The 24,450-nt window shown below is 48.4% G+C and overlaps 1 protein-coding gene across 1 annotated transcript in view; it reads right to left on the minus strand.

Annotated features, from left to right (window-relative positions):
- Nucleotides 1-7,649, minus strand: part of DDX42 (DEAD-box helicase 42) — a 90,105-nt gene extending 82,456 nt beyond the window's left edge. The window contains exons 1-5 of the mRNA XM_075350322.1: nt 7,558-7,649; nt 6,507-6,725; nt 6,217-6,364; nt 5,268-5,329; nt 4,662-4,698 (exon numbers count right to left, since the gene is read on the minus strand). Coding sequence (XP_075206437.1) covers nt 4,662-4,698; nt 5,268-5,329; nt 6,217-6,364; nt 6,507-6,721 — 462 coding nt within the window. The 5' untranslated portion in view covers nt 6,722-6,725; nt 7,558-7,649. The remainder of the gene's footprint in view (nt 1-4,661; nt 4,699-5,267; nt 5,330-6,216; nt 6,365-6,506; nt 6,726-7,557) is intronic.
- Nucleotides 7,650-24,450: the final 16,801 nt, after the last annotated feature.

A 24,450-nucleotide genomic window follows, 5' to 3' on the forward strand; every position in this document is an offset into this window, starting at 1 on the left:
AAAAGGCGGCTTTTCAAGAGCCGTCAGGACCCTGTTAAGATCCCAAGGTTCCAACGGACGTTTGTAAGGTGGGACCATGTGACAGACCCCCTGCAGGAACGTGCGGACCTGCGGAAGCCTGGCTAGACGCTTTTGAAAAAATACGGAGAGTGCCGATACTTGGCCCTTGAGAGAGCCGAGGGACAAACCCTTGTCCATTCCAGATTGTAGGAATGAAAGGAATGTGGGTAAGGCAAACGGCCATGGAGACAAACCGTTATCAGCGCACCAGGATAGGAAGATTTGCCAAGACCTGTAATAGATCTTGGCGGACGTTGGCTTCCTGGCTTGTCTCATGGTGGCAATGACATCCTGAGATAACCCTGAAGACGCTAGGAGCCAGGACTCAATGGCCACACAGTCAGGTTGAGGGCCACAGAATTCAGATGGAAAAACGGGCCTTGTGACAGCAAGTCTGGGCGGTCTGGAAGTGCCCACGGTTGACCCACCGTGAGATGCCACAGATCCGGATACCACGACCGCCTCAGCCAGTCTGGAGCGACGAGAATGGCGCGACGGCAGTCGGACCTGATCTTGCGTAGTACCCTGGGCAGCATCGCCAGAGGGGGAAACACATAAGGCAGTTGAAACTGCGACCAATCCTGGACTAAAGCGTCCGCTGCCAGAGCTCTGTGATACTGAGACCGTGCCATGAAGGCCGGGACCTTGTTGTTGTGTCGTGACGCCATGAGATCGACGTCCAGCGTTCCCCAGCGGCGACAGATCTCTCGAAACACGTCTGGGTGCAGAGACCATTCCCCCGCGTCCATGCCCTGACGACTGAGAAAATCTGCTTCCCAGTTTTCTACGCCCGGGATGTGAACTGCGGAGATGGTGGAGCCTGTGGCTTCCACCCACTGCAGAATCCGGCTGACTTCCTGGAAGGCTGGACGACTGCGAGTGCCGCCTTGGTGGTTGATGTAGGAGACGGCAGTTGCGTTGTCCGACTGGATTCGGATCTGCCTGCCCTCCAGCCACCGATGGAAAGCCAATAGGGCTAGATATACTGCCCTTATCTCCAGGATATTGATCTGAAGGGACGATTCTATCGGAGTCCAGGTTCCTTGAGCCCTGTGGTAGAGAAAAACCGCTCCCCAACCTGACAGGCTCGCGTCCGTGGTGATCACGGCCCAGGTTGGAGGTAGGAAGGATTTTCCCCGAGACAGAGATGTGGGTAGGAGCCACCACTGAAGTGATGTTTTGGTTGCAAGGGAAAGGGAGATGTTCTTGTCGAGGGAAGCCGCACTCTTGTCCCATTTGCGAAGAACGTCCCATTGGAGTGGCCGTAGATGGAATTGCGCGAACGGCACTGCCTCCATAGCTGCAACCATCTTCCCCAGGAAGTGCATGAGGACACGTAAGGGGTGTGACTGACTCCGAAGAAGTGATTGCACCCCCGCCTGCAGAGAAAGCCGTTTGTCGCGCGGCAGCTTGACTAACGCTTGCTGGGTATGAAACTCCATCCCGAGATAAGTCAGTGATTGGGTCGGCGTCAACTTGGATTTCGGGAAATTGATAATCCACCCGAACTGCTGGAGAGTTGCCAGAGTGACGGTAAGACTTTGTTGACACGCCACCCGAGAAGGGGCCCTGACTAGGAGATCGTCCAAGTAGGGGATCACCGAGTGGCCCTGAGAGTGCAGGACCGCCACGACAGATGCCATGACTTTGGTGAAAACCCGTGGGGCTGTCGCCAGGCCGAAGGGCAATGCGACGAACTGGAGGTGTTCGTCCCCTATGGCGAACCGCAGGAAACGTTGATGTTCGGGTGCGATCGGCACATGGAGATAAACATCCTTGATGTCGATCGATGCTAGGAAGTCTCCTTGTGACATTGAAGCGATGACCGAGCGGAGAGATTCCATCCGAAACCGTCTGGTTCTCACATGTCTGTTGAGCAGCTTGAAAACTGAGGAGCCCGTGGTCCACGGGAGGGTGTATAGGCAGAGGGGAGGGGTTACACTTTTTAAAGTGTAATACTTTGTGTGGCCTCCAGAGGCAGAAGCTATACACCCAATTGTCTGGGTCTCCCAATGGAGTGACAAAGAAAATACCATTTAAATTTCTCCCGCACAGTATCCAAATTACTATGGTTCACTCGGATGGGCATCTGTGCCTCCTTTATTTTCCGAATTGCTGTCTTGCAGCTTTTATTGATGCGGATGCCGGGTCCTTCCTCATCAACATAATCTCGCTCCTGTACAGTCACACCTTAGATCCGCGGAGGCGCACTGTGCTCCATCCTACTGAGGGGAGAGCATAGAGCATCAATGCCAAAGTGCCAAAAGACGTCTACACTAGTGTTTAGTGAGTATTTCCCATTGACTTACATTGTTCCCGCTACTCATAATGAATATGCGAGTAGCGGACAGTACTTGCTAAAAGCATAGCGAGTAAAAATAGCTAACTACTCGCTCAACACAAGTGCGAGATTACCTTGAGCTATCTTGAGGCAGGATTAGTTTTCCACATCAATCAGAACTGGAAGACATTAATTAAGAAAATAAAGGAGGAACAGACACAGTGAAGACGCCCATCACACTGACTGCAATAATTTACATACAGCGTGGGAAAAACTCAAATGGTATACAGAGGGAGTTATTAGCCAATATACAGTTTTTTGAACTGTAAAAGCATTAGATAAAGGCTATGACTTGTTTAGTTACTCAAAAACTGGTAACAGGTTCTTTTTATGTATTAGCCTAGCTATACTTTTAGACCTACTGCCAATGAAGGCCTTTGGTCTGTGAGTTGCTAAAAAGGAATTAAAGTGGTTATCTGGGAATGCCTTAAAGGGTTATTCTCAACAAAATAAATGGCTAAAATTGCAAAGGATTTGTAAAAAAAAAAAAAAAAAAAAGAAATTGCAATGACTTGTTATAAAAAAATTCTCTGTTTCCAAGGACTGAGAAAGCTTTTAAAGAGAAACCCATCATGTAAAGAAAAAAAAAAACCAGTAATAACCTGCAGATATGCTTTTAATCTGCAGGTTGATAGTGTTCAGACTCTGTGCAGCCGCTGCACTGAGAGCCCCGCTGCCGGGAGAGAATGAGCTTTACTCCTCCTGGCAGTCTTGGGCATTGTATAGCATGGCTGGCGCCATTTCAGTAATCTGTGCATATTGACCAACGGCTGTAACAATGCCCCCGGCACTGACTGACTGCTGGCTCAGCAATGCATCAGTGTAGAAGGACAGAGTGGTGACTAAGACCGCGCCGGTCGCACCCCTGTGACTGAACGCCCATGGCTGCTGGGAGAAGTAAAGCTCATTTTCCTCCCGGCAGAGGGGCTCTCAGTGCGGCGCATGCACAGCATCGGAACATTATTAAACTGCACATGTACCCCCATTATCTGCAGATTAATAACATTTTGTTGTTTTCAATTTTTCTTTTTTTAAACATTACAGGTTCCCTTGCCAAGGTTTCTGGCGAACTGTGAAGTCTTATCCACGGTGGCCAGTGTCCCCGGCATGTATTGCAGCACTTACAAGCTCTACAATAAGGGGTTTGTATGTGCTGCTCTGACGCTGGCCAGATCACTGGATTCATCAGACTTCCTCTGATGCTGCACAGGCAAACCACCCTATACTTGCAGTACTGGGAGAGTCCTTGATTTGGGCCAGTAGTGCAACCCCTGACAGTTAGACCAGCGGCATTGTTGTGCCTTTGGCCTGAACTCTGCCCTCTACACTGCTACTATAGGAGGCAGATCTGCCTTTACAGCATTGGAGGAACACAGGGGAACTTTGCTGACTGGTTTTGGAGCCAACAACATGCTCCAGAGATCCTGACCAGCTTCAGAGCTGAACTCATAAGCTCTACTGGAAAGAGCTTTTCAGCAAAGTGCATGTTCCGTAAACTTATCAAATAATACGATTAAAATTCCTTCCTTTCTAAGGCATAGAGGATTTTTTTGATAACAGGTAGATTGCAAATGTTTCTTATTTTTAAAAGCACTTAGAAAGTTTACTGATGTAAGAACAGAGGAATAACTGATCCACAACAACGTCCCTAGCCATCAACATGCCTATGCTGCTTCAGCAAGCACTATACCCCCATCATTGCCTATCTTTAGCGTTACTGGCAAGCAATCTGTATTTTAATACACAAAATATGATTGGGACTGCTGCTAAAGGTAGGTCTTATCGAAACCTAACACTCATGTAGAAATTGGGACATCACCTGGTGTACCAGCAAATAGCTGGTAGTGGGTACCAACACTCAGCACCAGTGCTGTGGTATAAAGTGATGAAACAGGTTATCCCCAGCGTTGTTATGTAGAATTAGGTGCACTCCAGTGAAATCAGCTTTCACAATTCTTGCAGCTATTTACTAATTGGCCCAGTTATTGCAGGCTTTTGTATATATGCAGAACATATTGATCTCATTTTATTCACATGGGTAGATTTTCAAGGCAGTTGTTTGTATTGGAGCGATTTTTACATACTATAAATGGGCCATAGAAATCACATGAGCTTTCTTAAAACATAAGTCATAATCTTTACTCAGTTCTCCTCTAGGGAATAAGCTGGTATATAATCCCTACAGCCACTTTTTGATCAGACAACCTGTGTTTATTGACTACTAATTTCAGTATAACACAAAAGCAAGCCACAAACTTACCTGATCATCTTCTTCCTCAATGTCATCCCTGATACCCCTGCAAGAAAAAAGAGGAAAAACAAACTTCCCTGCACTCAGTTCGGATACCAGCCATGTAACAGCCTTAGAAATACTGTGGGGCGTACAGTCATGAATATATGGGGTATGTGCAGCCTCAAAGAGGCCCTGAATGTTGTATATATACAGGTAAGCCTTAATATGGGCTGCAGGGCTTGGTAGCATGTGGCTGGCAAGGGATATAATCCACAATGTGCAATTTACATCTGGGGCGAACAGAACATACCTGACTGGTTGGTCTGGGTTATAGCGATGCACCATGTTATTATATTATCCCTCTGTCGCAGTAATAGCATTGACTGAACACTCCAGGAAAACAGATTTCTCCCAGCACAAATCTTAAGGGCCCGGTCATCTTCCTAGAGTGATCCTTTATAACACATGCTCTGGGGGAAGGCACCTTGTACATAGTGAGTGGCTCGTCAGTGTGTTGCATGTGTGACAAGACTAGATCAATGTCACCGATGCTCGCCAGGGTAAGGGAGAATCTCGACATGCTGACAAGGTGGTGTAAAAAGGACTTATGTTTAAACGGCAGCTGCCACATACCTGGCATTCTTTTTCTCCTTGTCTTTTTCCTCGAGTTTTCTCATATCCCGAGCAGCTTGATCCTGAGCACAAGATAAATAATTTGTGATTTACACAAATACTGCACAGCCGGTAGCGAACTCCCTTAAATACAACCCATCTGATGTATGGGGCAGAAATCCTGATTCCAGCGATGTGTCCCTTACTGGGCTGCTTAGTGTAGTTTTTTTTTTTTTAAATCACTGTTTAAATCAGCAGTAGATCATCATTAGATGACTACTTGACCTGCTGCCAGACAGTCCAGCATATGGATGACCATTTAGCATAGTGCACCAATTGATCCATCAGTGATCTGGTGCTAAGCACCACTCTTTTCCCGGACATTGAAATTACATCTGAGCAGCCACCAGTCGCTATTTGACCATATGATTGGGAAATGCATAAAAATACATCGCAGCCCTACACTCCTGTAAGGGAAGGGGAAGTGGAAGTGACAAGACTGCTATTATCATTAATAAGGAAACTTATTACCACAACTCCTTTATGCCTTTTCAAAGAAGAGAATATAATTTTTCAAGATCTCCGATTGCTTTAACACTGATTGCCTATCCTTAGGAGAAGTCACCAATATCTGATCAGCTGGGGTCTGACACGCGGTCGATCAGCTGTCCTCAGTGTCGGCAATAGGCGGCGGGAAATGCTCAGCTCCAGAGCGGTTCCATATTCTGATAGCAGCCACAGCGATGTACTGCACATCCGCCTCTATTAGAAGACTCGGCAGCTTCAGAACTGAGCATTTCCGGCTTCCTGCTGCCGGCACCAAGAACAGCTGATCAGCGGGAATGCAGGGTGTTGGACCGGGGACAATCAAGATATTAATGACCTATCCTAATGATAGGCCATCAATGTTAAAGTAGTGGACAACCTCTTTAAACTGTAATACCCCAACAGGGAGGATCAAGGGTATCACCTCTACTTCTGCCATAAAGGCCTCTAGAGGATCTTCTTCACTGTCCGAGTCTGCCTTGGTGCGAAACTGCTGTCTGGTTGGAGAATTCTCTGCTGGGATGTATGGCAGGTCCATATTACTGGAGTCTTCTTCCTCATCATCAAAGTATCTGTAGAAGAAAAAAAAACAGCCAGCACAGGTTTAAAAAAAAAAAAAAAAAAAAAACAAACCAAAAACCCTGCAGCTCCACTAACATGGAACCCATGAACCTTCCAACCTCACATGCCCCTTCCTCTCCAATTTGTACTTACGCATTCTCCTCATCAAAGTTGGCCCTCTTAGATCCAATCTTGTAAAACGATGGTAGCTGGGAGCTGTTTGAGCCAAAGCCAGGGGCTGAAGCCCGGAAAGCACTATGTGATGTCTGCGGGAGCTTGGGTTCTTCCTTTTTTCCTGTAGAGATGGCAAATCCCCCAAAACCAAAGCCCCGTTTGCCACTCGGGCCACCTTTATTCCAGTTCATCATGGTGCTAAAAAAAAAGTTATTGAACAGCTATGATAAAAGCTGCAATATTTCTTCCTGTCTGACAAGCAAAATGGTACCCATGGCACACCTGTCTTTACATTTCCTACTGTGTATGTGCTCCAGCAACAGGGCCTCCTACAGTCAGTCCTTGTGGACCACAGTAAAGGAATTATTCACAAATTAGTACATCATGGGGAGTTTGCAGCGCTGTCAGGAGCTGAGCCCTCCCCACACAGATGTCGGCTAGCAATGGGGGGTGCTGACGGCCTGCCATGGCGGGGGGCTGCCACGAGCACAATGTCCCCTTCATCATTTACACCGGTCTGTACAGCACACCGCGGCAATATTAAGCACAGCGGCTACTAAGGTAGGCGGCTAGTAAGCCACATGACCCTCAGTAAACAATTAACTGTGCACAGCTAGAGCTGGACATACCACCCGGATAATAGGATCCGTCAACAGGAAAACCCTGCCACTACCCATCAATACAGCAGACACGTCACCCGCTGGCGCAGTCAGGGCACTACAGCCTCATGTCAGGGCACCAGTGGGTGGGCTCTGGTGTGACAGGCCTAGAGGGCTCCCAGCATTACATAATGGACACCTCCCTAGTAGTCACTGGCCCCGCAGCATGATTGCTCCCCTATAACTGCACGGGGACCATTATGGAGCTGCCATACACGCGATTCTCTCACAGATCAGTGCGGCTCTCATTATGTCACCCCCGGTCCTCTCCCGGCCCCCCATTACGCCCCTCCCATCTTCTAGCCCCTGACACCAGATACATGTCTCCGGCCCCCCATCCTCACAGCCCATAGTCCCCACATTCCCGTCACCTCTTCCTCCTCCGTTCTCCGCGCCGCAGCTCACAGCTCAGCGCCGCCTGCACACGTCACCAAGTAGCGGCCGGTGCTTGGTAATGACGTCACTACGCCAGCATTACGCCAGACAGCACGTACACTGCGCCCCGCCCCCTCTCTGCTCTCCGGATGGGACTTTCTGTCTGGATGGAGGAGGCGCAGTAGACATCCTGAATGGCGGCATTAGTCAGTGAGGAGAAATAATGCAGTGTATTGGTGTGACCCCTCTGAGCCCGCCAGTGCTGACACCTCACAATTGGGAAACCCCTACACATTGGAAGGGCTCTGGACACTTACAAAGCGCTGCTCTTCCTGTAAGGCGCTGTTCACACACTGTGCATGGAATTGGCATTAGTTCAGTGTGTGCTGAGCTCTGCATTATTTTTACTTCTGAATATTTGTATATGAACCTCTGAATTGTAAAGCGCTGCGGAATATGTTGGCGCTATAGCAATAATGATTATTATTATGGAACCTCAATGTGGAATTCCTAGTATACACTACAATAGAGAAACCAAAGACGTGCGCCCCCTACTGGCTGCATGGCCTCCCTTTCCTAGAAGGCTGACTGACCCCAGAGGAGAGACTTAGAAAAATCACTGCGCAGATAAAGCCGTCACAAGGGTCCCTACTGCCAAACCAATGTCCGGCTGAGCGCCCGGTCTGGGACAGCGGCAGATTCTGTTCTTTAACCCAGAGCTGCCCTGTCCACTGCTAATCAGAAAAGAAGAGAGGTGTGGGGTCCAATAACACAGAAGAGCCCACCTGACAATCGGGTCCTTTAGGGCAGAGGTCCCCAACTCCAGTCCTCAACGCCCACCAACAGTGCAGGTTTTTGGGATTTCCTTAGTATTGCACAGGTGTTAATGTAATTACCTGCCCAGGTGCTGGTTCCAACAGCAGTGCAATGCTAAGGAAATCCTGAAAACATGCACTGTTGGTGGGCCTTGAGGACTGGAGTTGGGGAACCCTGCTTTAGGGGAGTATTATGGACCTGTATTGCCACTGTTGTGGTATTTAGAAAAAAACAACTCAGTAAAGGGAACCTGTCACCAGTTTTTCAGCGTATAAGCTGCAGCCACCACCAGTGGGCTGTTATATACAGCATGTTAGAATGATATATATAAGAGCCCAGGCCATTGTGTAGAGCAGAGAAAACACTTTATAATACTTACCTAACGGTCACGTGCGGTGGATTTGGGTCAGATGGGCGTCTCTGTTGTCCGGTGCCGGCGCCGCCTCTTTCGGCCATCTTTGTCATCCTTCTGTCACCGGGGTGCATGACGTGTCCTACGTCATCCACACTCACCGGCATTGAGGTCCTGCGCAGCCGCACTTTGTTCTGCCCTGAGGAGGGCAGATCAAAGTATTGTAGTGCGCCTGCGCGTGACCGGCGAGTGTGTATGACGTAGACGCGTCATGCACACAGGCTTCAGAAGGAGGAGGAACCGGCACCGGACAACGGAGACGACCATATTGCCCACATCCACCGTAGCGTGACCGTTAGGTAAATATTATAAAGTGTTTATTATGTTCTCACAGTGGCCTGGGCTCTTATATACAGCATGTTAGAATGCTGTATATAAGAGCACGGTGGTGGTGGCCGCAGCTTGTAGGCCGAAAAACTGGTGACAGGTTCCCTTTAAGGCGGCCCATTCTTTTCTTTAAGTGAGTAGGTCACCAGGTTTATGCTCCCCCATCTGAGAGCAGCATAATGTTAAGACTGAGACCCTGATTACAGCGGTGTCACTTGTTGAGCTGCTTGTGGTCATTTTTTTCTTTTTTTTTTATCAAATCCCTTTTTTTTGGGTTTTTTTTTAACTAAACTACAACAAGGATCCCAGTAAGTGACTCATTGCTGGAATCAGGGTCTCTGTCAAATGTTTTGCACAGCCAGGTAGGTGAGCCAGCACAGTAGTCTGTGGCCATGTGACAGAAGCCATGGGAACCACTTCATGTTTTTTTGACTAGCAGGCCTGGCGCAACGTAACATTGTATGGTTTCCATAACGATGTTGTCACGCCAAGCCAGCTAATCAAGAGAGCCATGGATGTCATCAGGTAAGAGGCGGTTCTCACGGGTCCCATCAGCGGCCACTATTACTGTCGGTTCCAATAGACTGGGTTATGTGAATCAATTTGCACCATCTCTACTGGATGCTGTCTCTTTAATTAAAAGGGAGAAGCCCCAGACAGGTGATGATTGCTCTAACATCTACTTTTTCATTTTCAATTAAATGTTTGCATTTTGAGCTAAAAAAAAAAAAGTTTGTATTTGGCTTTAATTTGCCCTCTATAGCCTCGGTGTTGCACTGTGTATTCTGGCTGCAGGATGAGTTATCCAACAATCCATCTGAGTTCATTCTGACATTTGTAACTCTTATTTAACTTTCTCTGAACGCCTCTGTGCTGATTTATGACCACATACCACTTTGGAGTTGAACGTTTTGGACATAAATCCAGAATTATACAGATAAGTCACAGATCCTCTCATCCGAATAAACTGACAAATTCCCAGTTAAAGGGAATCTGTCAGCAGGTTTTTGCTAACTCATCTGAGAGCAGCATAATGTAGCCAAAGAGATCCTGAATTCAATGATGTATCACTTAGAGTACTGGGTGCAGCTCTTCTTATACAATCTGAATTTTTAGCTTTAGTCATGTAGCCAAGCCTAGAGAGCTGCCACGGTGCACTCCAGGCTCTGTATTGAGATTATACATTGACAGATACGTGTCAGTAACAGCAGGGGACGTGTCAGACTGTAATGCCTGTGAGTTTCTTTTTTTTTAAATCAGATCTTTTTTTATTAAATCATTAGGGATCAGTACAGAGAGTATTTCACTTTTCATATAACTGATAACAATAAACAGATAAACACATATGATTTATAAATCAGGTTCTTTCTCTGCATATATGTAAATATAATAATAGAGTTCTCAAATCATAATTATATTATATAACTTGAGCCTACAAACCTCGTGGCTCTACAAATAAACAAAACTTAAATTATGCAATAATGCCTCAGACTAACAGGAACACCTCCTCCATCAGCCGTGTCGCTCCACATCATCTTGCTATACTCTCCCGCCCCTCCCTCTCCGTGCAGTCATCCATGAAACCCTTCCAGTCCTCTCTCACCTCTTCATTCAAAGTCCATTTCGCCACAGGAAAAACTAGTTTTAATTCCCTTCCTCACACATGCCATCACTGCAGGCACAACAGTAACCGGTCCAGCATTGCATCCCGAACCAGTGCACTAGAGGGTAGGCCCGGCAACTCCATCCATGGCCGCCAAATGTTGTAAAACTTTTTCAATGGTTTTCTTTTTAAATAAACTCCCCTTTCCAATCTTATGACGTTATTTAATTTGTTTTTGAGCTCTGGTAATGTTGGTGGTAGAGGGTCTAACCAGTGATATGCAAGTAGCTTTCTTGCTTGGTACAAGATACGTGCTATTCCCAGGGCTGTTGGAGAATCCGGATCCACTTCTCCTTCCCATAGACTCAACAGGCACAGGCGGGGCGACGGTGGTATTGTGATATGATATATTTGACCTATAAGTCCCAGGGTTTGGTTCCAGAAATCACCAATGTGTCCACACTCCCACATAACATGCATCAAATGGGCATCATCCTGTCCACACCTAACACACTGTGTGTTTGGTCTGAGTCCCATCTTAAATAGTAGACTGGGAGTTTTATATACCCTGTGGATGAGATATATTTGAGACAGCTTTTGGCACTCCGATACCGCCAGTTTAGGAACTTGTTCCAATATATCAGACCACTGGCCTTCCGTCAGGGGACCGACGTCTCGTTCCCATTTGCTTTTAACAAGCAATGGATGTGTTTCCAGATGGGCAGGTAGTAATTTTTTATATAGTTCCAAAATAAGGCCCTTAGAGGACTCAGATGTAAGCAGCCTATGTAATGTTTGATTATGTGTCACTGTCACTGGGTTTGTCCTCCCCTGTCTTTCCAGTGCGTGTCTCAGCTGCAAATACTGATAAAAGAAGACATGCGGAAGGTGAAACTCCGTTCTCAGTTGTTCAAAGCTTTTAAGAGTATTATTTTGTAGTACTTGTGACACTAAATGGATCCCTTTATCTTCCCATCCTCTGAACCCTACTAATTTTTTAATTTCTGGCAAGTCGGGGTTCTGCCACAGTGGCCAGAGCTCTGTAGGTCCGCTTATCCCCAAAAGAGACTTACCCCTGTCCCACACCCAGAATATCATAGCCAGTGTGGGATATCGTGCCCCATTTATCTGTCTTTGTCCCACATCCAACCGGCAACCTGGGTACTTCCATACTGATCCCTCTCTCACTATATCACCACTGGTATCATACCCTCCTTCTTTGCCCCAACCCCTCAGATGTTGCATCTGGGAGGCTATATAGTATATATATGGGTTTGGTACCGCCAGTCCTCCCTCCTCCTTTCCCCGCTGTAGCACTTCCAGTCGAATCCTAGCTTGCTTTTTCTTCCAAATAAGTTCCCGGAATATTGTATTAATTTTTACAAAAAATTCCCTACATATCCACACTGGAGAATTATGTATAAGGTATAGTAATTGTGGCATCATTACCATTTTAATTAAATTGGATCTGCCGACATTTGATAGCGGCAAACGGCACCAGGTATGCACTTTTGCTCTGAATCGCTGTAACAGGGGTTCCAGATTTAGGGCCTGGAAATCCTTCGGGATTGGGCTGACAATTACTCCCAGATATTTAAACTCCCGGACCACAGGAACTGGAATCTGTAAGTCCGAAAAGTCCCCCGGAAGGGGGTCCAACGGCATTAAAGCCGACTTGGACCAGTTGATTAGTAGACCAGACCTCTGTCCAAATTCCCGAATGATATTCATTGCCGGCAAAATCGAGGAACGTACCCTGTCTAAATATAAGAGTAGATCGTCTGCGTATAATGATATCTTTTGTTCCACACCGAAATCCCTCTACCTCCCTGGATTTCCGTATTGCCACTGCCAACGGCTCCACTGCAGTCGCGAATAGCAAGGGTGAAAGCGGGCACCCCTGTCTAGTACCTCTTCCAAGAGGAAAAGACTCGGAGACCCTGCCATTAACCCTAACCTTTGCCACCGGTGAGTCATATAGCAGTTTTACCCAATTTATGAATCTATGTCCAAAGCCCATTTTCCGAAGTACAGCCCACATATATTCCCATTCAAGGCTATCGAACGCCTTAGCGGCGTCTAATGACAAAATTGCCCTTTCCCCCGGTACCTCAGAACTATGTTGAATTCCCAAATATAATTTCCTGAGATTCATAGATGTGGCTCTGCACGGAATGAAGCCCGTCTGATCACTCTGCACTATAGATGAGATGACTCGGGACATCCTATTGGCGAGCACCTTGGCCAGCAATTTAATGTCTGTTTGTAGGAGAGAGATTGGGCGATACGAATCCGGGATCTCTGGATCTTTTCCAGGTTTTAATATTAAGACTATTAAGGCTTCCCTCATAGAGGGCGGGAGGACCCTCTGCCTTTCAGCCTCTTCAAATACCTTAAAGGGGTTGTCCGACATTAGCTTAACAAAAATGTTTGAGTTTATCTGTGCTGTATTGTCATATAAATCACACCTACATTGTTATTTTTTGTTTTCTAACTTTTGTTCCTCTTGAATTATACCTTTATTCTCTGCAGCTTCTTGTTTACATTCAGCTCTAGCAAACTGACCACTTCCTGTGCAAAACCTCCCAGTCACAGCTGTCACCGCCCAGCCTCAGTGTCCAGCCCCACCCCAGTGTCCAGCCGCACCCTCTGCCCGCCCCCTGCACACATTCCCTGTCAGTATATTCTTCCACAGCACCTGACCTGGTATCACTACAGCATTGCAAATAACAGCCCCACATCAGACTCTGCACCGTACACACATGGCTCTGCACCGTACACGCACACACATGGCTCTGCACCGTAAACGCACACACATGGCTCTGCACCGTAAACGCACACACATGGCTCTGCACACGCACACATATGGCTCTGTACCGCACACGCACACACATGGCTCTGCACCGTACACGCACACACATGGCTCTGCACACGCACACATATGGCTCTGTACCTCACACGCACACATATGGCTCTGCACCGTAAACGCACACACATGGCTCTGCACCGTAAACGCACACACATGGCTCTGCACCGTACACGCACACACATGGCTCTGCACACGCACACACATGGCTCTGCACCGTAAACGCACACACATGGCTCTGCACACGCACACATATGGCTCTGTACCGCACACGCACACACATGGCTCTGCACCGTAAACGCACACACATGGCTCTGCACCGTACACGCACACACATGGCTCTGCACCTTAAACGCACACACATGGCTCTGCACCGTACACGCACACACATGGCTCTGCACCGTACACGCACACACATGACTCTGCACCGCACACGCACACACATGGCTCTGCACCGTAAACGCACACACATGGCTCTGCACCGTACACGCACACACATGGCTCTGCACCGTAAACGCACACACATGGCTCTGCACCGTACACGCACACACATGGCTCTGCACCGTAAACGCACACACATGGCTCTGCACCGTACACACATGGCTCTGCACCGTACACACATGGCTCTGCACCGTACACGCACACACATGGCTCTGCACCGTACACGCACACACATGGCTCTGCACCGTACACACATGACTCTGCACCGCACACGCACACACATGGCTCTGCACCGTACACGCACACACATGGCTCTGCACCGTACACGCACACACATGGCTCTGCACCGTACACGCACACACATGGCTCTGCACCGTAAACGCACACACATGGCTCTGCACCGTACACGCACACACATGGCTCTGCACCGTAAACGCACACACATGGCTCTGCACCGTAAACGCACACACATGGCTCTGCACCGTACACGCACACAGATGGCTCTGCACCGTAAACGCACACACATGGCTCTGCACCGTACACGCACACACATAACTCTGCACCGCACACGCACACACATGGCTCTGCACCGTACACGCACACACATGGCTCTGCACCGTAAACGCACACACATGGCTCTGCACACGCACACATATGGCTCTGCCAGCCCCCCCATCCCCATCCCCATAGGGAACACATGTGGAGTACATACTCACCTGTCCTCGGTCCCCGCCGCTCCTGCACGTTCGTGCGCTGTCTGTGCTCTGTTCAGCACACTAGTGACGTCACCGCTGTGCTGCAGATTGCACAGACAGCCGGAGGGACAGTGATGAGAAGCAGCGCTGCGCTGCTTCTCATCAGCACTTTCAAATGTACCGGCATCGGTGATCTGTGATGCCGGTACATTTGAATGTGCGATCCTGGGCAGGGGGCCCGGTGCTGGAGCTGACACCACGGCAGCTGCCGCCAGGCCCCGCCCCCAGGTCACGGACCCCCACAGCAGTGCAGGGGGAGGTTACTGGAGGTGCGGGGGAATGTGTGGGAGGGTGCAGGGAAGGGGGCGGTGACTCCTCGCACTGTACACGCCCAGCAGGGAGGTGACATGCTGCTCCACATTTGCATGTCAACATGGCCCTGCCCATGTAGACGTGCAAAGACCGGAAGCAGCAAAATCGCGGCAGGAGCGGTCACATGACCACTCTGAGCCGGGGGAGAGGGGCTGACAGCAGGGCAGGTAAGTGGTCTCTATCTACTTACCTGCCCCAATGTAGCCCAATAGGGAAATAAAAAAAAAAAGTCAAAGAAGCCGGATAACCCCTGTGACAATGTGGGCCCCAAGTGTATGTGGGCCACACATCAGGTAGCGGGATTAAAGCACGCCAGAGTAATTGGTCTCTTTAACAGACCATCTGGTTTATTAACAGGTCCATAAACCATATCAGGTCACATAACATAAAGATGCCGTTCGTTGGCTTTCTCCTCAAAGACCAACACATAATATAAAGTCCACACACTTTTGGACTGCCACCCATGTGTCACTGACCCTTGTCAGTATCCAGACCCCAGGTCCAATCCCAGTTACCTTCCTCTTAAGGTGGCTAGTGTCCTTTCCAGGTTCCCCCTGGCTCCAGCCACATGGCTTTACACATGGACCTAAAAGCCCCTTCCTTCAGAAGAAGGTCTCCGGAGGAGTGCAAAACACCCTGCTTCTGCTCTCTCCATCTCCAGCACACACACTGGAAGTCTAGAGCCAGTCTCTCCCTAGACTGCCCTCGACACTCTCCAGGCAGAACTCTCGGCTCTGCTCTCACACTCTCCCAGCATACACGCTGGAAGTCTAGAGCTAGTCTCTAACTAGACTGCCCTAGACACACTTCTCCCAGGTTCAGAGACAGGATTGCTTTAACCCATGGAGCCACACCCACAGGTGGTAAGGAGTGTGTAATCAGCATCACACACCCTTCCATGGCTCTGCATGTAATGCAATCCTGTGGAACCACAGGTCCCAGCCAGCTTCACATTGCAGAGCACCCACGCTTCTGCAAAACATACCGGCCCTTTGTAATACAGCCGGTTGATACCTCACATACCCTCCCCCTCTGTTCAAACCCGTAGGGGAGAACACTTGCCAATGACCTGGGGCCGCGAGACAGGGCATCCCCGCTGCCAAGCCCCACCAGTTGAGAGGGCCGTCCAAGAGCAGTAGTCCCGGAGGCATCGCCCGACACTGTCACCAAACCCTGTCTGGTCAACCTAGGGTTAAAGGACGTCCCATTTCCAGACCGTTCTCTCCCTGACCCCCTCCCAGGGTCACCGTAGTAGAGAGACATGTCCCCAGTCAAACCTACAGTCTTGTCCGAACCTAAGCTTTTTCGAGTACCCCCAAGGCTACTGTCGGGAACTCTAAGCTCATAGCGGCCACTATCTACAGTACATCGTAGGTTACCACTCTGTCGGCGATTCCTTTTATCGCGCGTCTGAACTACTGGACTGACACGCCATCTTCCACTTCTTTCCCCTGAACAACGGGTGGAAGACTGTTGCTGTCCCCCACACAGTTGGCGAAGCTGCTCCTTAATTTTCAGGTTTTCTTGCCACAACCGCTCCATATCACGTACATGGTGTACCCGATATTCAATAAGGCTTCGAATGTTTCCAAGACTCTCTACAGTCCCGACACAGACGAACGGAACCATACCAGCTTCCCTGGGTACCTTGCTCTCATTAGCAGCAGGGATTCTTAATCTCACCAATCCCGACTTATTCACCATGTCTTGCATGACTCGTCCGGTTCTTCCAATGACTCTCCCCACCAGAGCCCGGGGTACTTGGACAATATCTTCCGCCAGACTCTGCGCTTTCCTTTTATACTCTAGCTGTCTAGTGGCTTCTTCCTTTTGCAGTTGGACCTGCCACTTCATACGAACACATCTGAAGTGCATGTCCTTTAGAATAGCCACCCGCTGCCCAGTAATTTTACTGGTAGACAATATCACTAACTGTTCAGCCCCTGGGGTACAGTAGACCTCACACGCTTCCACAGCTCTCTTAAATTCATCATGCATGCACCCGGTGGCACACGCTTCTCTTAGGTCCTCAGGTATATCCACCATGCACTTGACTACAAAAGTCTCATTCATCCCTGCCACATGCTTGTCAAGTTTAGCTTCCAAAGTCAGCTCTCTTTGGGCCTCCCCTGCTTCAACATGTTTGGTCAGGATTGACACTCGCTGCTCCATCTGCTCCAAGGCTCCCTGGGACTTGGACTGGTACTCTGCCAAGCGACTTCGGAGCTCAGCCACTTCTTTCTCCAGCTCCCTTACTCGACTCTCAGTAGGCTGCCTAAGAAGTATCTCTTGTTGCAGATGGTCTTTGCTCATCCTCTTGAATGAGTCTTCACGTGCGGACCTCTCTGGTCTACGACACACTATTTCTGAGGCTTCTTCCAACTCAGCTTCAGAACATTTGGGTTTCTTACTCTTCTTACCCATGACCGTCTCTATATCCTCCATCATGGTTTTAGCAAGCAGGTCAGGCAGGCTCCCAGTCCTGGATGAGACCTTTGCTCCAGACTTCACCTCCTCAGAGGCTCTCTTCACTTCAGCGCCAGCTGTTTGTTGGGTCTTCACTGCATTATCTTCACCTTCCTCTGGGGTCTCTGCAGTGCCACCCTCAGCCTGGGTGTCACACCCTTCCACATGGCACTCTGTTCCTTTTAGAGTTTTGGGGCTACATTCGCTGTCATCCACCCCAGCTCTTGGTAGTTCACCAGTCTGCTCACCACGACTGTTGGGGATTATTCCTTCCCCCACACTCTCTAGGATTCCATTTCCTATACCACTCTCGCCTGACAGACTATCAACTTCACACTTTGAAATCATAGGGACCACCACCATTACGTCCTTGGTTGGCTCTTTCTCTGCACTTGCAGCGCTCTGATTTCTGTCGTCACAATGTGTCAGTTCAATCTCTGATTCCTCAGTCTTTTGTAGGATATCACCGTCTGACTCCACCGTAGCAGGTGTTACTAGCACCATGTTTTCATTAACCAGGCATATCACTTTCTCTGCACCCTCAGACGGCCTACACTGTGCCCCCTCTCGGCGCTTATTACGTCTTCGGCGTCGGGAGGAAGTTTTGCCCTTCTCGCCCATCTGTACCACACTGTACTCGTTTGTCACCTTACTAGAGTCAGTGTCTTTACTGGAGTCATCATCACTCCCCCTGGCATCCTGGACTATCATGTCCCCACTTAACCAGATATCTGCCTCCCTTTCTGGAGCTACCCCGTTTTTAACGGTCACACTATCGGTTATTCCCTTAGTCCTTATGACACTAAGTTGGGTCCGTCCATCATTTTCTTTGGTCACCCCTAACTTAGGACAGTCAATTTTAGGAGGTGCTATCTCCTCCTTACCACACATAACTGCACAACAAGGACCCCTTTTCACCTCCCAATGTGGTGGGGTTTCCTTTGGGCTGTTCCGGCTCTTACACAAGCAACCGTATACGTCCCCCTGCTGTCACTGGACCTCCAGGCACATGCTGTTGGTGCTGCTGGCTCTGCAGCAGCTGGTTCAGGAGCTCCTCCATGCTGCAACGAAAAGAGGAACAGGAGGGGCGCTCCAATTGGTAATACCCGGTGGTCAAAGACAGGGGGGGGGTTAGAGAACCACTAACCTTTCCGGGTTGTACCGCCCGTACAACCAGGATCTCCAGCCTGTGGTGTATCACTGCTCACCAAGCAGGGCCTTGCAATTCCGGCTGGCCTGGAACCTCCAGTCGCTGGACTCTCGCCACTGCAGCACGGGTCCCCAACGACCTGCTGATTCACCACCAGGTGCTTGAGAGCGCTGTCCCTGTTCGTGGACCCGCCGATCCACCGCCAGCTGCTTGAGTGCGCAGACAATTTTCGTGGACCCGCCGATCCACCGCAAACCGCTTCAAAAAAATTTTCGTGGACCCGCCGATCCACCGCAAGCAGTCCGTATCCACAGGAATATGTCCTAGGCCGTTGCCCTTAGCAACCAGGCTGCGTTGCCCCTAGCAACCAGACCGCATGCCCGCGTTCTCCACCATAATGTGACAATGTGGGCCCCAAGTGTATGTGGGCCACACATCAGGTAGCGGGATTAAAGCACGCCAGAGTAATTGGTCTCTTTAACAGACCATCTGGTTTATTAACAGGTCCATAAACCATATCAGGTCACATAACATAAAGATGCCGTTCGTTGGCTTTCTCCTCAAAGACCAACACATAATATAAAGTCCACACACTTTTGGACTGCCACCCATGTGTCACTGACCCTTGTCAGTATCCAGACCCCAGGTCCAATCCCAGTTACCTTCCTCTTAAGGTGGCTAGTGTCCTTTCCAGGTTCCCCCTGGCTCCAGCCACATGGCTTTACACATGGACCTAAAAGCCCCTTCCTTCAGAAGAAGGTCTCCGGAGGAGTGCAAAACACCCTGCTTCTGCTCTCTCCATCTCCAGCACACACACTGGAAGTCTAGAGCCAGTCTCTCCCTAGACTGCCCTCGACACTCTCCATGCAGAACTCTCGGCTCTGCTCTCACACTCTCCCAGCATACACGCTGGAAGTCTAGAGCTAGTCTCTAACTAGACTGCCCTAGACACACTTCTCCCAGGTTCAGAGACAGGATTGCTTTAACCCATGGAGCCACACCCACAGGTGGTAAGGAGTGTGTAATCAGCATCACACACCCTTCCATGGCTCTGCATGTAATGCAATCCTGTGGAACCACAGGTCCCAGCCAGCTTCACATTGCAGAGCACCCACGCTTCTGCAAAACATACCGGCCCTTTGTAATACAGCCGGTTGATACCTCACACCCCTTTAAGTAGTTTGGGTAGCAGTAAGGGTGCATACGCTTTATAAAACTCTCCAGGCAGGCCATCCGTTCCCGGAGCTTTTTCATTTTGTGTCTGGCCAAGCGCTTCCTCCAGTTCTTCCAATGAGATGTCCCGGTCCAGCAATTCCCTGTTTACATCACTCAGTGAAGGAAGAGAGAGAGCATCCAAATACTGCTCAATCTCAGTCTCCGTGAGGTCACAGTCTGATGTGTATAGCCGCATATAATACCTCTTTATTTCTCTTATTATATCCTCGCTTTCTGTTACAAAGTCACCTGATTCCGTCTTTAACCTATTTATATAAGAAGATCCTTCCTGTGCTCTAATGACTGTGGCCAGTAGGTGCCCCACACCCTCCCCCGCCATAAAATAATTTTGTTTAAGGAAATAGCGTTTATTTTCTGCCACCGACATGAGATTTTCTTTGAGTGACATCTGTGCCTTCTCTAGAGTGTTTTTAGTTTCTACTGTTGGGTTGAGCACCACCGCAGCCTCCGCATCAGATACCTCCTGAATCAGACTCTGGGTGTAACATTTGGTTTGATTTTTGCGTATGCATATTTCTCTAATATATATGCCCCTTACCACAGCTTTCATAGAGTCCCAAACTATGTGTGGCGGTGCAGAGCACTCATTAATATGGAAGTATTCAATGCCTGTGAGTTTCTAGTCCTTTAATGATAAGTGACCTGTTGCTTCACACTAGAACTACTGGACTCGTGACACCTATATAGAAATACATGGTGCAAAGTAGTCAAAATGACTACCTCAGTAAGTTCTAGTGTTAAACAGATATAGCAAAAAAAAAAAATTGGACTGTGACAGGACAGGCATCCCTGAACTCTGTGTTAACTCTTGTAGCATGCTGGCTTCAGCTTACATAGCAATAACCTGCTGACAGATTCCCTTTAACTCATTCTGCACCCAGCAAGATACAGGGAAAAGAAAAAAACATTTTTAATAACACCCAATTGCACAAATTATTTTTAGACAAAAATGCATGTATTTAAGAAAAGAAAAAGCCCTCAAAGGGGTCCATATTCTTTAAAAAGACTCAGCACAGAAAAACCTTTGAAACCATTGGGTGCTTCATGACATGGACAAATATTTAGCATTCAGTCGTGCAAGAATACCTACACTATTAGTCACTTGTGGTCGCTGTGGCACGTGTGGTTGACGCCACGTCTCGCAATGCACTGGGCAGGGTGTCTGAGCTATGAAGCTACCAAAATGGATGGTTCACTACCATCCAAAAAGTATCACCAATAAGGACTCTGGAAGGATACCAATTATGGTACAGCAATCCCAATGTGGTGACAAAGAAAGGAATGCTGAACATGCTGAAAACAAACTCACTTGGGGTCCAATGGACCCCACGCCATTACTTAGAGAGAACCAACCAACAGGATTTTGCGATATGAACTAAAGGCAGTGCCATAGAGGTACTAAGATGCTGAATCCAGGCATACCTGATATAGAAAGAGCACATGCTTGGTTGATGAAATATCTTCAATCAAAGTTGCAGAAAAGCCCTGCACTTTGATTGATGGGTGCAACATGGGCGGGTCTTTGTTGGTCGGGTCCTCAGCGTTTATTCCTCCTTCGGTGTTCTCCTGGCTTGTCCCCTTTTCTTCATTGCTGTTGTTCATGGTGTGCATATTGCCACAGTATTTGTCTTCATTAAAATGGTGCTGGAGTTCACATATACACGTGCCGCTATCTCTGGCACCACTTTATTGGACACACTGCGGGGAAGACTATGAGTGACAGGGGTGCATAGGCAGATGTAAAAACACTAAAAAATCTGCACAAACGTCAAAGACGTTTAAAACAGTAGTGTCTTTAAAACAGTGCTGGAGATCGCGGTACGCGCATGTGCGAACTTAGGCGCCATTTTAATGAAGACCTTATTACTGTGGCAATGCGCATTCACCGCTACCAGCAGCAATGGCGGCGCGATATTCCAATAAATAAAAGCGGGTAAGCCAGGACACCGCTAGAGGAGGAATAAACGCCAAGAATCGGACCCACAAAGGTACGTCCCCGTTGCAACCGTCAATCAAAGTGCAGTGCATTTTTGCAATTTTGATTAAAGATATTTCTGCAAGCAAGCATCCGATCTTTCTATAATAGATATGTCTGGATTCAGCATCTTACTGCCTTTAGCGGATAGAGAAAATCCTGCTGGTATGTTGCCTTTAAAGGTTGAGTGCACCTTAGCTTTTTTCCAATTATCTCCTCCCTTCTCTGGCTCTATGAAGCCAGAGCTGTCAGTCACAGAAGAGGGGAGGGTGAAGATAGATGGAAAACAAGCAGGGGGGACGGTGCACTAAAAGTGAACCAGTCAACAAGATTTAGCTCTATAAAGTAAATACATGGCCATAGTGGCAGTTATGCTGATTAAAGGGAAGCTGTGAGGTCAAAAAAGCGTTCTGACCTACAAGCAAGAGCCTGTGTGAGCTGCTAACCCTTTCCTACCCGTCCCTGTGTTGTTATATTGCGTAATGTGAAAGTAATAAAATACGTTTTATTACTTTCATATATTCTATGTAAATAGTATAGGTCTCTAACCCCATGGGCGTCTCATCGCCCTGTGGGCGTCTACATGCTTTCCATGGTACCACACCCCTGTGGGCGTGATACCATGGATTTACATGAGCGACGTCATTTCTGCAGCTTCAGAATTTCGAGTGTGCGCACTTACCATTCTAGTCGCCTTCTCATCCTGGCCCTTGCTTCTCGGCTTCTGACGTGCACTGCACATGACCGGAACCGCAGGCATCTTCTGAGCATGTGCAGTGCGCGTCAGAAGCAGACACACAAACACCAGGATGAGGCGGTGAAAATGGCAAGCGCGTGCACACGAGATTCTGAAGTAGCGACGGTTACGTCGCTGATGTAAATCCATTGTATCACGCTCACAGGGGCGTGATATGGAAAGCATGCAAACGTCCACAGGGTGATGAGACGCCCATGTGGCTAGAGACCCTATCATTTACATAGGACATATGAAAGTAATAAAATGTTACACAATATTACAACAACACAGGGACGGGTAGGAAGGGGTTAGCAGCTCACACAGGCTCCTGCTTGTCGGTCAGAACGCTTTTTTGACCTGACAGTTTCCCTTTAAATGGATACTTACAGTGAAGGAATCCAATCTTTGTTGCGGAATAATCTTCCTCTAAAGTTTTCATGATGACATCATCCGTGCATCGGGGCAAGACTTGGGGGGTAGGGTCGTCGTCTTCTCCGCCTGCCTCCTTTTTCTTTTACAGGTCCACGTATTCTGTCACCTGCCTCCTTTATGATTGTGGTAGGCAGTATATGCGCACTATGATTCTGTGGGCAGTCTGCAGGTCTTCAAGAATATGGTGCCAAATGCGGCGCATGTGCAGACAGCTTTCAGCTCAATTACCTCTTCAATAAGATGCAATCTTGATCTGTTCTTGTGTGGCCTCCGACAATGTTTTATTGAAGACAGTGTGCAATGATTCTACAGACTGTCTTCAATAAAATGGTGCCAGATGTGGCACAAGTGCAGATCAAGGTTTTGGCTTAAGGGTCATTGAACTGAATTCTCAGTCTGCGCATGCGCCACATCCAGCACAATTTTCCCTAAGGCTATGTGCGCACGTTGCGTAAATACATGCAGTTACGCTGCGCTTTGTAGCGCAGCGTAACTGCATGCGTCCTGCGTCCCCTGCACAGTTTATGGAGATTGTGCAGGGGCCGTGCGCACGTGGCGTCTTAGAGCGCAGCGCTTCGGCTGCTGCCCGAAGCGCTGCGTTCTAAGAAGTGACATGTCACTTCTTCCGTGCGCTTTGCCGGCAGCTCCTGCACTGTCTATGGCAGGAGCTGCAGGCAGAGCGCATGGAATCGGCTTTTTTTTTTTTCTCTACGGACATTTTCTGCAGCGATTTGAAGCGCACGTGTGCTCTTCAGATCGCTGCAGAAATTTCTGCAGGGCTAGTACGCAACGTGCGCATATAGCCTTAGACCTGCAGAATGCCGACAGAATCACAATGCGCACGCTATTTGCCAGGAAATTGGTCCTGTGCAAACTTCACTCAAAAAGTGATATGGATAACCAAGAATTAACATCTGAGGACTTGGAGGTATTAAGAATCTTGAAGGAACTTGAGGAAGAATCAACTGGTACACCTTCAGGTAAATTCCCCACCTCGATCTATCCGCACTCTCCTGCCTTTCTCCCTTTCCCTGCAGGTCGACATTTTTAATAAGCTAGTTCTGGATGATCTACGGAACCTTAAGAGATCTACGAGTGGTCACAATCTCTCTTTGAAACATAAAAAAGCAATTAGGCTATGTGCGCACTAGGCCGTTTTACCCGCGGATTTGCTGCTGAAATTTCTTGAGAAATGTCTGCAATCTTTGTGCAGACATTTCCCAGCAAATCCTCTGAGACAAAAAAAATAGCTGTGCGCACTGTGCGGATTTTTCTCAAGAAATTTCCTTGAGAAGATTTTCTTGAGAAAATTTCTTGAGAAAATGAGCATGTCAATTTTTTCCGCAGGTACCTGCGGATTTC

This window comes from Anomaloglossus baeobatrachus, chromosome 5 (assembly GCF_048569485.1).
Source record: "Anomaloglossus baeobatrachus isolate aAnoBae1 chromosome 5, aAnoBae1.hap1, whole genome shotgun sequence".
Classification (NCBI taxonomy): domain Eukaryota; kingdom Metazoa; phylum Chordata; class Amphibia; order Anura; family Aromobatidae; genus Anomaloglossus; species Anomaloglossus baeobatrachus.